This window comes from Falco naumanni, chromosome W, assembly GCF_017639655.2.
Source record: "Falco naumanni isolate bFalNau1 chromosome W, bFalNau1.pat, whole genome shotgun sequence".
Lineage (NCBI taxonomy): Eukaryota > Metazoa > Chordata > Aves > Falconiformes > Falconidae > Falco > Falco naumanni.
In genome coordinates, this window is record NC_054079.1 from 14,128,914 (window position 1) to 14,141,593 (window position 12,680).

At 43.2% G+C, this 12,680-nt stretch overlaps 1 protein-coding gene across 1 annotated transcript in view; it reads left to right on the forward strand.

Annotated features, from left to right (window-relative positions):
* Positions 1–12,680, forward strand: part of LOC121080416 (ras-related protein Rab-3C-like) — a 184,877-nt gene that overhangs the window by 151,671 nt on the left and 20,526 nt on the right. The window contains 1 exon segment of the mRNA XM_040578436.1: positions 8,745–8,800. Coding sequence (XP_040434370.1) covers positions 8,745–8,800 — 56 coding nt within the window.

Sequence of the window (12,680 nt, forward strand, 5' to 3'; positions counted from 1 at the left end):
CTGGTAATTCGTGGCAAATAGCGGAAAACTTAACACTCTGCTTAAGACCAGGAAAAATTGGGTTTTGTTTGTTGTTTGTTTTTTGGCAATTGTTCATTGAAATGCATATTTTGTGAACTGTCAGTGTTCCTAAAAGTTGTACATAAGTGCATGGTACCATATAACATACTGCTTGTGTAACTGCGGGCTGCCCGGAGAGTGTGAATGGTGTGATTGAGATGCGCATTTTGATTTTCCGTGTATAGCTTAATTATTTTGACTGAGTGTGAGTGCAAGAGTGCTTGAGACGCGCGTTTGAGTGCAAAACAAGTAAGGAGCTCTATCTGTGTTTCCGACCTTGGGTGGCTAAGGCGGCCGGAGAAAAAGTGATTAAAATTGCAAAATGGGAAATGGAAGGAGTAAGCCCTGTGAAAAATCGCCTTTGGGTTGTATATTAAAACATTGGAGTGATATCGTAGGACATGGTGGTACCGAAAATAGAAGAAAATTGATTAAATATTGTAATCAGTGGTGGCCTTTGTATAAATTGGAGAGTGATGCGAAATGGCCTCAGGAGGGAGGAACGTTAGATTATAACACTCTCCTGCAATTAATGTTGTTTCTGAGGAGAGAGGGAAAGTGGGATGAAGTATCATATGCAGACATGTTCTTCGTCCTCCGGGACAAACCTGAGTGGCAAAAGGACTGCGGCTTAGTACCCCCTCGGGATCCTATGGTACTAGCACTAGAAAGAGAGGATAGGAGGGAGCGTAAAGGAAAGTTGAAAAGATGTTGCTCAGCATGTAGTATTGGACAAAGGTGTATCAAATTAAACGGAGAACAAGAGCCCGAATTAAATGATTTATTTAATCCACCTTATAGAGTGGAGAGACAAGGTTCGGCCGGGGCTCCCAGTCCACCCCCAGGCGAACAAGAGGAAGAAATTCCACAAGTCATTTATAAAGAAAGCCAAACACCCGGGGCCACACAAGGAAACACAAAAACTGCCATTACGGCTCCAAATAGTCCGGTGTCTTCACGCACCAGACAGAAGTCTGTTTTACAGGCACCCCTCCGAGAAGCCGTGAATCCGGACGGAGGAACAATGAAAATAAAAGTTCCATTCACGGGCGCTGATCTGAGAGAATGGAAAGAGGCTGCCCGAGAATACCGTAATGATCCGATAAAGACGGCACAGAATTTTAAATTTCTGATAAAACAGCTCAATCCTGACTGGAGTGATATACAATTATTATTAGATTGTTTGAGTGAAACTGAAAAGCAATTGGTCATAAAAACAGCGGGGGATCTCGCAAAGGAACACTATAATATAAAGGGAGATAATTATAGAGAATGGTTTCCTTTGTCGGACCCAGAATGGGACCCAAACCGCGCCGCTGAAATGGGAAGATTACAGGCATACCAGGAATGGATATTCAGAGGAATGGAGAAAGCAATTCCTAGAACAATAAATTGGGCAGCGTTATATGAGGTTAGACAGGGTCCCTCTGAAACACCTTCAGAATTCTTAGACAGGATAAGAGATGCAATGCGCCGGCACACGTCTCTGGACCCAAATTCGGAGGTGGGCGCACAGCAACTAATATCCCTCTTTTTAGGACAATCACAGGGGGATATTAGGCGCAAGCTGCAAAAATTGAGACCTCCTGAAAATAGAGACTTGGAAAAATTAGTAGAGGAAGCATGGAGAATATTTAGTAATCGAGAAGAAGGTTACAAGCAGGACCAATAGAAAATATTAGCAGTAGTAAGAGAAAATGAGAATCAAAAATCTAAAGTTAAATCAAGGCGTGGGCTAACACCCCTGGGTAGGAATCAGTGTGCAATATGCAAAAGGACAGGACACTGGAAAAACGAATGCCCTGAACGCCGACATCAAGAAAATACTAAATGGCGCAGTAATCAAGGGAAAACAATAGCTCACATGGAAGAAGAAAATTGACTAGCCGACCCATTAGTAAAAATAAAATTAGGAGAAGAACAGGAGGAGGTGGAATTTTTAATAGACACAGGAGCTACCTATTCGGTTTTGAACCAAGCTTTAATGCCTTTGGGAAATGACTATGTTTCAGTAAAGGGTGCAACTGGCCAAACTGAAAAGGCTTATTTTTGTAAACCTTTAAAATATAAGTTGGGAAAACAAACGGGGATCCATAAATTCCTATTTATGCCAAATTCCCCAAAGGCCCTTCTTGGTAGGGACTTATTAGAACAATTGGAGGCAACAATCAAATTTAAAAAAGGGGAAGTTACTCTGGAGGTAAATGATCATCAATACATACAGGTTATGAGCCTATCTTTGGCCAGTACTCCTATAAAAAGGGAAATTGATACCAGAATTATTGATCAGGTATATCCCGGAGTATGGGCAATTGACATGCCGGGACGTGCCAAGAATGCATCACCTGTTATAGTAAAATTAAAGGAGGGACAGAGTGCGATAAGAATTAAACAATACCCACTGAAAAGGGAAGATAGGGAAGGAATTCGTCCAAATATAGAGCGATTCATAGAATTAAAACTACTAAAGGAATGTGAGTCAGAATTTAACACACCTATCCTCCCAGTTAAAAAACCTGATGGGTCTTATAGGATAGTTCAAGATTTAAGGGCCATTAACAAAATAACAGAGGATCTGTATCCTGTAGTAGCTAACCCCTATACCTTACTAACCACCCTGACACCTGACCTAGCTTGGTTCACAGTTTTAGACTTAAAAGATGCCTTCTTTTGCCTCCCTCTCCATGAAGCCAGCCAAAGAATTTTTGCTTTTGAATGGGAAAATCCCAGAAGCGGTCGAAAGACCCAGCTCACATGGACGGTGTTGCCACAGGGGTTTAAAAATAGCCCCACAATTTTTGGAAACCAATTAGCAAAGGATTTGGAGTTATGGGAACCACCACCAGGAGAAGGGAAAGTGTTACAATATGTAGACGATCTTCTTATTGCAACCAGAACTGAAGAATCTTGTATTATTTGGACTGTGAGCCTGCTGAACTTTCTGGGACTACAAGGATATCGGGTTTCTAAGAAGAAGGCACAGGTGGTGTTACAACAAGTCACATACCTAGGGTACGAGATCAGTGCCGGACAACGGGTCCTAGGGAAGGCCCGAAAAGAAGCCATATGCCAAGCCCCCCGACCACGAACTGTAAAGGAACTGCAGACATTTCTGGGAATGACAGGATGGTGCAGGCTTTGGATATGTAATTATGGCTTGCTTGTTAAACCATTATATTCCCTGATAGCAGCTAATCAGAAGGATCTTCAGTGGGATGCTGAATCAGACAGAGCTTTCCATGAACTGAAGAAAGCCTTAATGTCGGCACCAGCACTAGGACTTCCTGATGTGAGTAAGCCATTTTTCCTATTTTCCCATGAGAAACAGGGAATGGCATTAGGAATACTGGCACAAGATTTGGGACCATACAGACGGGCAGTGGCGTACTTCTCTAAACAGCTGGATGCCACTGCAAAAGGGTGGCCTGGTTGCCTGAGAGCAGTAGCAGCTGTCATCCTAAACATCCAGGAGGCCCGGAAGTTTACCTTGGGCCAGAAAATGACTGTCTTAGTATCCCACACAGTGTCTGCAGTCCTTGAAACAAAAGGGGGGCATTGGCTCTCCCCACAGAGATTCCTAAAATACCAGGCCATAATGGTGGAACAAGATGATGTTGAGATCGTGACTACAAACATCGTCAATCCGGCCTCATTTCTTAATGGGAATGTTGGCGAATCAGTCGATCATGACTGTCTAGAAACAATCGAAGCCACTTATTCTAGTAGGACAGATCTCAAGGATGTTCCTATTAATGGAGCTGAACATTGGTTCACGGATGGGAGCAGCTATATGCTGAATGGAAAGCGACATTCCGGATATGCTGTTACAACCTCTGAAGAAGTGATAGAATCGGGACCGCTACCAGCTGACACTTCGGCACAGAAGGCTGAAATCATAGCCCTTACTCGAGCTCTGGAGAGAGCTCAGGGAAAACCTATAAATATTTGGACTGATTCTAAATATGCCTTTGGAGTGGTACATGCTCATGGAGCAATATGGAAAGAAAGGGGACTGTTAAACTCCCAAGGAAAAATCATCAAACATGCGGAAGAAATTTTGAAACTCCTAAATGCGGTCCAGCTTCCTGAAAGGGTGGCAGTTATGCACATCAAGGCACACCAGAAAGTGAGCACGGAATTAGAAAGAGGAAATGAACTGGCGGACAGGGAAGCAAAACAGGCAGCCAGAAAAGCAATCAAGGTAGAGGGTGTGCTAATACCCGATGGACAAATATCTCTAGAAGGTAAACCAAACTATACTAAAGAAGATCGCAAACTGATTTCTGACCTAGAGGGATCATATAATGAGGAAGGGTGGGCTGTAATCTCACATGGGAGAATAGTGATTCCTTCCTACATGGTATGGTCAGTAGTTCGGGAAGAACATAGAAAAAGGCACTGGGGGGCAGAAGCTCTATATAAGGATCTCACTAAAAATATAATAGCACGAAATTTGTATACTACTATTAGACAAGTAACCCAACAATGTGATCTTTGTCTCCAGACTAATCCTAAGATTACTAAGGGGCCAAAGTTGGGAAAAATTGGGAAAGGAAATGTTCCAGGGCAACATTGGCAGATTGATTTCTCGGAACTTCCTAAAAAAGGGGGGGTATCGATATTTATTGGTACTAACAGATACCTTTTCAGGTTGGCCAGAAGCCTTCCCGTGCAGAACTGCTAAAGCCCGGGAAGTGACCAAAATACTGCTCCAAGAGATAATACCTAGGTTTGGAGTCCCAGCGGTAATGTCCTCGGATAGAGGACCACATTTTGTGTCCAGAATAGTGCAACAGATCAGCCACCATCTAGGAATAGATTGGCAATTACATACCCCATACCGACCACAATCAAGTGGCCAGGTGGAAAAGATGAATCATCTAATCAAACAACAGATTGTCAAGTTAGGTCAAGAAACAAATCTAACTTGGCCCCAGTCTTTGCCATTAGCTCTTACACGAATTCGAACTAGACCAAGAGCAAAAGAGGGGCTTAGCCCATTTGAAATTTTGTATGGACGACCCTATGGGGTACAAAAGGGGACGTCTTCACAGATTGGTGAAGAAACAATGACTTCCTATATGGTGGCACTAAACAAACAATTAATAAGAATTGAGAAGCATGTGATGGGAACACGCAGTAGGGGTCTGGATGGACCTGTTCACGATATACAACCAGGGGACTATGTATACGTTAAGTGTTTTGCAGATAAAACCCTGGAACCACAGTGGACCGGACCTTTTCAAGTCCTACTCACCACCTACACCGCAATCAAGGTTGAGGGACAGAATTCTTGGATTCACCATACCCGGATCAAGAAAGCCCCTGCAACTTCGTGGAGAGTAACCCCAGATAAAAAAGAACTGAAACTCAAATTTACTCGGACAAATGGGAACAATGTGGGTGGCAAGTAAGTGAACCTGGGCGGTTGTGGATCCACTATATGGGAAGAGCACCACAACAAACAATATAGAACAAAAGAGTCTGGGACTAAGCCAGTGGCCAGTCTTTCCCAACTTGTTATCGGTAAGCCCCAACTCAAACAAAGATATTTTTGATCAAAACAGATTTATATGTATATATGAGGAACGTTTAGATTCCTAAAATGATCAATAGTGGGTTTAAAACATTTGTGTTTTTTTGTACCCTCTCTCTTGCCTACAACCAAGAGCCTGATAACTGGCCTTGGAATCATGCCCAGAAAAAACACACTGGAATAATGGGAAAGGTGGACTCAAAGACGAAACTAGCTATGGTGGTTTTTTCTGAAAATGAGGTGTACCAAAAGAATCAATGGGACGTGGAGGATGTACACAAAGTCGACCGATTATGGGGAAAATTAGGAGATAGGATAAAAGTAGGGTGTCAAACGTATAATGAAAAAGATAACACCAAGATTTCAGGAGACACCCTGATTAATGTCAGAAAGGTAGATAAGGAATTTACCCTTCTAAATACAGCCATGTGCTTTAATTCACGGGAATGTTGGCACAATTTTACCTTAACCGAGCCCATCTTTATAATATGCCTAGGAAAGGAATCCCCAAAAACAGCTCTGACTTATAAGATCAAAATAACAATCATGCTAACCACTGTTCCTACCACCACCACAGTTACAACAACCCCATTAAAGTTAACTAAACCAAATCCAAAAATTTATACAATTGGACCATATGTAATCAGAAATACAGGCCAGCAACAAATGTTGTTTAACCCAGAATGGTCTCTTAAAAGAATAGAGTTACAAATACAAGTCAATGTTTCTGATGTTAAGCCATCCTGTTCCCCCTTCTTACGAACCTCTTATGAGGGATGGACAACTTGGTTAAGAAAAAGGGGAAATATTTATCGAAACCGAATAGTGAGGGATGTAACTGGAATATTGGGAACAGGACTTGGAGTATTAAACTCCATAGACTCAGAGGTGATAATGAATAAACTAGCCGCCACCACGGCCGATCTATCAAAACTACAACAACCACTAAAATCTTCATTATTGGCATTAGGGGCGCACCAATGGTTGATATCGAAGGTACTCCCCAGGTGGGAACAAATAAACATGGAAGATCATCAACTCATCACTAAGGCATTAGGTGGTTTACAGGATGACGTCGCCCTGGCTCTAAGTTGTATCCAAGCCCAAATGTGGATGCAATCAATAGCTGCATCCATAATAAGAGAAGGAGAGGAAGGCATATTTCCTACAGAAATTCGAAAGATGGTTTGGGACAATGCTACGGAAGTAGAAAGAAAACTCCAGTCATGGTGGAATATGGTGAACTTTACCTACGACCCCAACACACACACAATCACAGCTTTTGTATTAACCATACATAATGCAGTAATAATTACCATACACCCCATTGTAGCCCTTGGAATTAACCATAATGGGGTGCTCCTATACCCTTTTGAACATAGAACATGGGCCAGAAAGATAGGCGACAAGTGGCAAACAGTAGATTTAGAATCCTGTATTATGCGAGAGCAGCAGGGCTTCCTCTGTGAAAGCAATACTATAATGGCCCAGGATACTTGTTTAGATACAGATCAGAAAATATGTCATTTCGAGGCCAGACCAAATGCAAACTTGAAAACAGTAATTATATATGCAGGGAAGGGATGTGCATGTTTGAGAACTAAGTGTAACACAATAACCGTAGATGGGGAGGTAAAGGAGACTGCACAATATTCAAATTATTGTATTTGTAATTTCACTACTATAACAGGATGCGATTTTAGTTACTCAGCCCCAGTAGTGTCTCATCAATTCTTAAAATCCAACTTTACCCTATCACAGATGATAATTCCTACCCCCATAGGACTAAATATAAGTAGTATAAAAGAACTATTAAAACATGCAGATTTACAACGTATACTGAAAGAAACCAAAGAAAAGGGACATGAAACTCTTCTTATGATCCATCATGATGTAGAGGGGATCAAGAAAGTTTTAAAAAAGGTAGAACAGGATGGAAACCATAATTGGTGGGATACTCTCTTTGGCTGGTCACCTTCTGCAACAGGAATTCTTAACACTATGGTACACCCCATTGTGATCTTATTGATCAGTTTAGGAATTTCCTTAATACTAACCATTATGTTATATTTGTGGGTTTGGAGAATGTTTAAAAGGGTAACACTTATGTATGATGCTTTATATCATTCGGGAAGACTGCTTAAGTAAAAGAATTTACTTAATTTAATAAAAAGGGGGGATTGATATGGAGAAATAGTGTGAAATGGGGACACTTAACACCGACTGTGATTGTATATGTCTGCTCAAGGAATGTGGGTATGGTGACTAGTCATGGGTGCGGTGTCTGGTCACACAGGCACACAGCTCTGAGGAGACAACTACAGTTTTTGAGGAGACGCCTGCCCCTCTCCTCTAACAAAGGGGAGACGGGGAGACGCCTGCCCTTCTTTCTCTAACAAAGGGGCTATTTAAAAGAGAATGAGAGAAGATGAGAGACATTCAAATGCTATCTAGAGGGAGGGAGTGCTAAGTCTCCTTGCTGGAGAAGATGGGATGGTCACAAGAACATGACTCACCTACAAACCTGCAAGACCACCACATTCCAGGAAACGGACTGATAAGCTAATTAACATACGAAGCGGGGTTTAGGTAACGAATATGTATAGGCGCTAATTGAATATTCATTTGTTTCATTGTATAAATGTGGGATGGTTCGTCACTTCGGGTGTGCACGCTTGTGGAGGAGCGATCCCCCGTGCATCTGCGCGCAATAAACATACCTACTTTATAACTTTCGAGTTATAGAGTCAAATTCCGCACGTCACCATCTTCTCCAGCAAGGAGACTTAGCACTCCCTCCCTCTAGATAGCATTTGAATGTCTCTCATCTTCTCTCATTCTCTTTTAAATAGCCCCTTTGTTAGAGAAAGAAGGGCAGGCGTCTCCCCGTCTCCCCTTTGTTAGAGGAGAGGGGCAGGCGTCTCCTCAAAAACTGTAGTTGTCTCCTCAGAGCTGTGTGCCTGTGTGACCAGACACCGCACCCATGACTAGTCACCATACCCACATTCCTTGAGCAGACATATACAATCACAGTCGGTGTTAAGTGTCCCCATTTCACACTATTTCTCCATATCAGGTTGACCTTGACTGGATGCCAGGTGCCCATCAAAGCTGCTCTATCACTCCCCTACTCAGCTGGACAGGGGAGAGAAAATATGGTGAAAGGCTTGTGGGTTGAGATAAGGACAGGGAAATCACTCAGCAATTACCATCACAGGCAAAACAGACTTGACTTGGGGAAATTAGTTTATTACCATTCACATCAGAAAAAAAACCACCTTCCCCCCACCCCTCCCTTCTTCCCGGGCTCAACTTCACTCCAGATTTTCTCTACCTCCTCCCCCCGAATGGTGCAGGGGGATGGGGAATGGGGGCTGCGGTCAGTTCATCACACGTTGTTTCTGCCTCTCATTCCTCCTCACACTCTTCCCCTGCTCCAGCGTAGGGTCCCTCTCATGGGAGACAGTTCTCCATGGACTTCTCCAACATGAGTCCTTCCCACGGGCTGCAGTTCTTCACACACTGCTCCAGCGTGGGTCCTTTCCATGGGGTGCAGTCCTTCAGGAACAGACAGCATGCTCCAGTCTAGGTCCCCCATGGGGTCACAAGTCCTGCCAGCAAATCTGCTCCAGTGTGGGCTCCATTCTCTCCACGGGTCCATAGGTCCTGCCTGGAGCTTGCTCCAGCATGAGCTCTCAATGGGGTCACAGCCTCCTTTGGGCGCATCCACCTGCTCTGGCGTGGGGTCCTCCATGGGCTGCAGGTGGATATGTGCTCCACCAATGACCTCCATGGGCTTAGGGGGCAGCCTGCCTTACCATTGTCTCCACTGTGGGCTGCAGGGGAATGTCTGCTCTGGCACCTGGAGCACCTCCTCCCCCTCCTTCTTCACTGACCTTGGTGTCTGCCGAGTTGTTGCTCTCACATCGTCTCACTAGCCTCTTCTGACTGTTGCTGGTGTTTCACAGCAGGTTTTTTCCCCTTCTTAAATATATTATCACAGAGGCGCTACCACTGTCACTGATTGGCTCGGCCTTGGCCAGCAGCAGGTCCGTCTTGGAGCTGGCTGGTGCTGGCTCTATCGGACATGGAGGAAGCTTCTGGCATGTTCTCACAGAAGCCACCTCTGCAGCCCCCCCCCCCCGCTACCAAAACCTTTCCATGCAAACCCAATGCAGCTTTTTAATACTTTCTGAATGTTTTTTCCACTGTGTTATTAACTGAGAGGAAAGATTCTCCATGTGTATGAGCCTGAAGTGAGGCAACTCCCTGGTGATGCTGAGGGAAGCAGAGCTAAAAGAACACCATGTTCCCATCACCTGTGATGATCTGTACTTCACATGTAGATGAGACCAGACAGAGCATATTACTGCAAAGATATGACAAAGCCTGAGAGGCAAGTGGGTAGGTGAGGCAGAACAGAGATGAAACTGAAAAAATACAAAATATCCATGTGCTGACTGATCGTATGAACAGTGTGTGGAAGATGCATGCGGATATTTTCATTTAAATCCCTTTTTTGTCTTTCATTCATTTTTCCCTTTGCTGTCCTTACACTGTCTCTTTTCCTTATCTAGCTTCTTCCCTCTATTATTGACTCAAAGAAAGCTTGCAAGCTCCCAGCAGCCCTGGCAGAGCACTAGAGCAGCAAGAGCCAGTCAGGACACTGGCATGGTGCTGTTGCTCACCTGGTGAGCTATAGTGCACACAGAGCAGTTTAGATAATCTCCGTGAAACACATAAGCAGCCTGAATTACTGACTTTGTCTCCTCTCTGTCTCACACTTTTACTGGCTCTGAAGAAGCTCCTTCATCAGTGCTTGTTAACATTTGTTTATGCCTGCTTTCCAAATATAAGGAAGAAAAAAAAAACATAAAGGAGAGCCATATGCAAAGGGAAGAACATTCTGCACCCTCTTATCTTCCTGAGAAAATGTGACATTAAAAGAACACACTAGCTAATGCATTTTAAGCACAGTTCCACAGCCAATACAGACAAAAGCTATGTTAACGTTTCACCAGCTGATCAGGAAGACCTTCTGGTTTCAGAGTGTTTGTTCACAACCAAGACAATTTTATCTACCACCCCTGATGTTATGGTTAACAGATGTCCTTAAGGGTGTGTTCCTACAAGAGCTATCCTTCCTTGATGACAAAGCTTGAACTGTGATCCTTAGTGCTGCTCTTGCCAGTGCCTTGTTGAATCCAGTATTTTGAGAAATAGTAGGAGACTGCAATGTCAGAGAAAGAAGTGGCTTCAGGAAGTTGCTCCCTTTGTAACACAGCGGTGTACAAAAGGCAAAGTCTAGGAAGCCACTGGAATTAATAATTTAACAATATCATAGTATATAAAGCAAAGGACCTAATGATTTTCTTGGATTTGCATCTCATGGTCAGTTCTGAGGGGGCACTGACAGGCACTCATCTTCTTCCCTGCTGTGAATAGCATCTAATAGGGTTTGCATTCACGTTGTAGGCTGTCAAGGCAACTGCAAGACGTTTCTCCTCTGCTCAGTTGTCCACTTTCTCAGAACTGTTAATATTTTTGAGAGCTCTACCCCTCTCAAAGAGAGAGAGAGGCACACATGGCATGATTGCAAAGGTCATCTCTCCTAAGAAACTGGGCTGAAAGTAGCTGGTGACCATTGCTGTTCTTCAATACTGTACTGGTTTTGGCTGAGGTAGAGTTAAATTTATTCATAGTAGCTTGTATGAGATTATGTTTTGGTTTTTTGCTGGAAACTGTTGATAACACAGGGTTGTTTTAGTTATTGCTGAGCAGTGCTTGCACAGAGTCAAGGCCTTTTCCACTTCTCACAACACCTCACCAGTGAGTAGGATGGGGATGCACAATAAGCTGGGAGGGGACACAGCCAGAACAGCTGACCCCAACTGACCAAAAGGATATTCCATACCGTATGACGTCATGCTCAGCAATAAAAGGTGGAGGAAGAAGAAGGAAGGGGAGGACATTCAGAGTGATAGCATTTGTCTTCTCAAGTAACAGTTATATGTGATGGAGCCCTGCTTTCCTGGAGATGAATGAATACCTGTCTGCCCATGGGAAGTAGTGAATGAATTCCTTATTTTGCTTATTTTGCTTTTATTTTATTTTCCTTTGCTTTATTAATCTGTGTTTATCTCAACCCTTGAGTTTTCTCACTTTTACCCTTCTGAATCTCTCCCCCATCCCATTGTGGGGGGAGTGAGCGAGTGGCTGTGTGATGCTTAGCTGCCTACTGTGGCTAAACCACTATGAAAGTACATCCTGCAACTGCAGCTATGGTAGCAGATCTGGTTACACCGTGCTGTGCTTTGTAAATCAGCTGGATGAGACCTGTGGTGTCCAAACAAGCCCAAAGACTATACTACATTAAGAAAAGTATTAAAACATTAAACCCTCAAATAGGATTTTGCTATTATTATCTCAGCAAAAAGTAGTGCTTTATCACTATTCTGGATAGAGCTAATGTAAACATTGTTAACAGAAAGGCTAAGATATTTATCCATCCTTCAGGATTGCCAAATTAAAAATTAAAAAAAAGGTAAAGGGAGACTCTCAGCTGTGATGGAACAGACAGACACGAGAGGCAGTTACTGGTAACTCACTAGCAAACACCACCTTTTCCAGTCTTACAGAACAGAATGCCAGTTGTACTGATTTTGCTTGTGGCTTCCAGATATCTTTTGAAAGAGTGCATTTGGGGAATAAATTAGATTCCTGGCTGTGGGAGAGGAGGATGGAGAATGTCTGATCATTACTGAGGGAAGTAAGAAAACAGCTGGGTCTTATGAAGGAAAGTAAGAAAGAAAAACATGGTTATTTAGCCAAAAGATGTTTGCATGTTTATAACCATATATAACTATGTAACTGCATGAATGGCTTCTGCCCTGAGCCTGGTGGAACATACAGCTGGAATTTGCATCCGGGCTCAGAGATATAAATATGACCTTCTTTGCACAATAAAGTGTCTCTGGTTGCACCACAACCGGAGTCTGTGCCTTCATACGCCACACCTGGGAAAGAAATTTTTGTTTGTTTATATGAGACATTTAGTGAGTGAAAACAATTCCTTGCTTCTCAT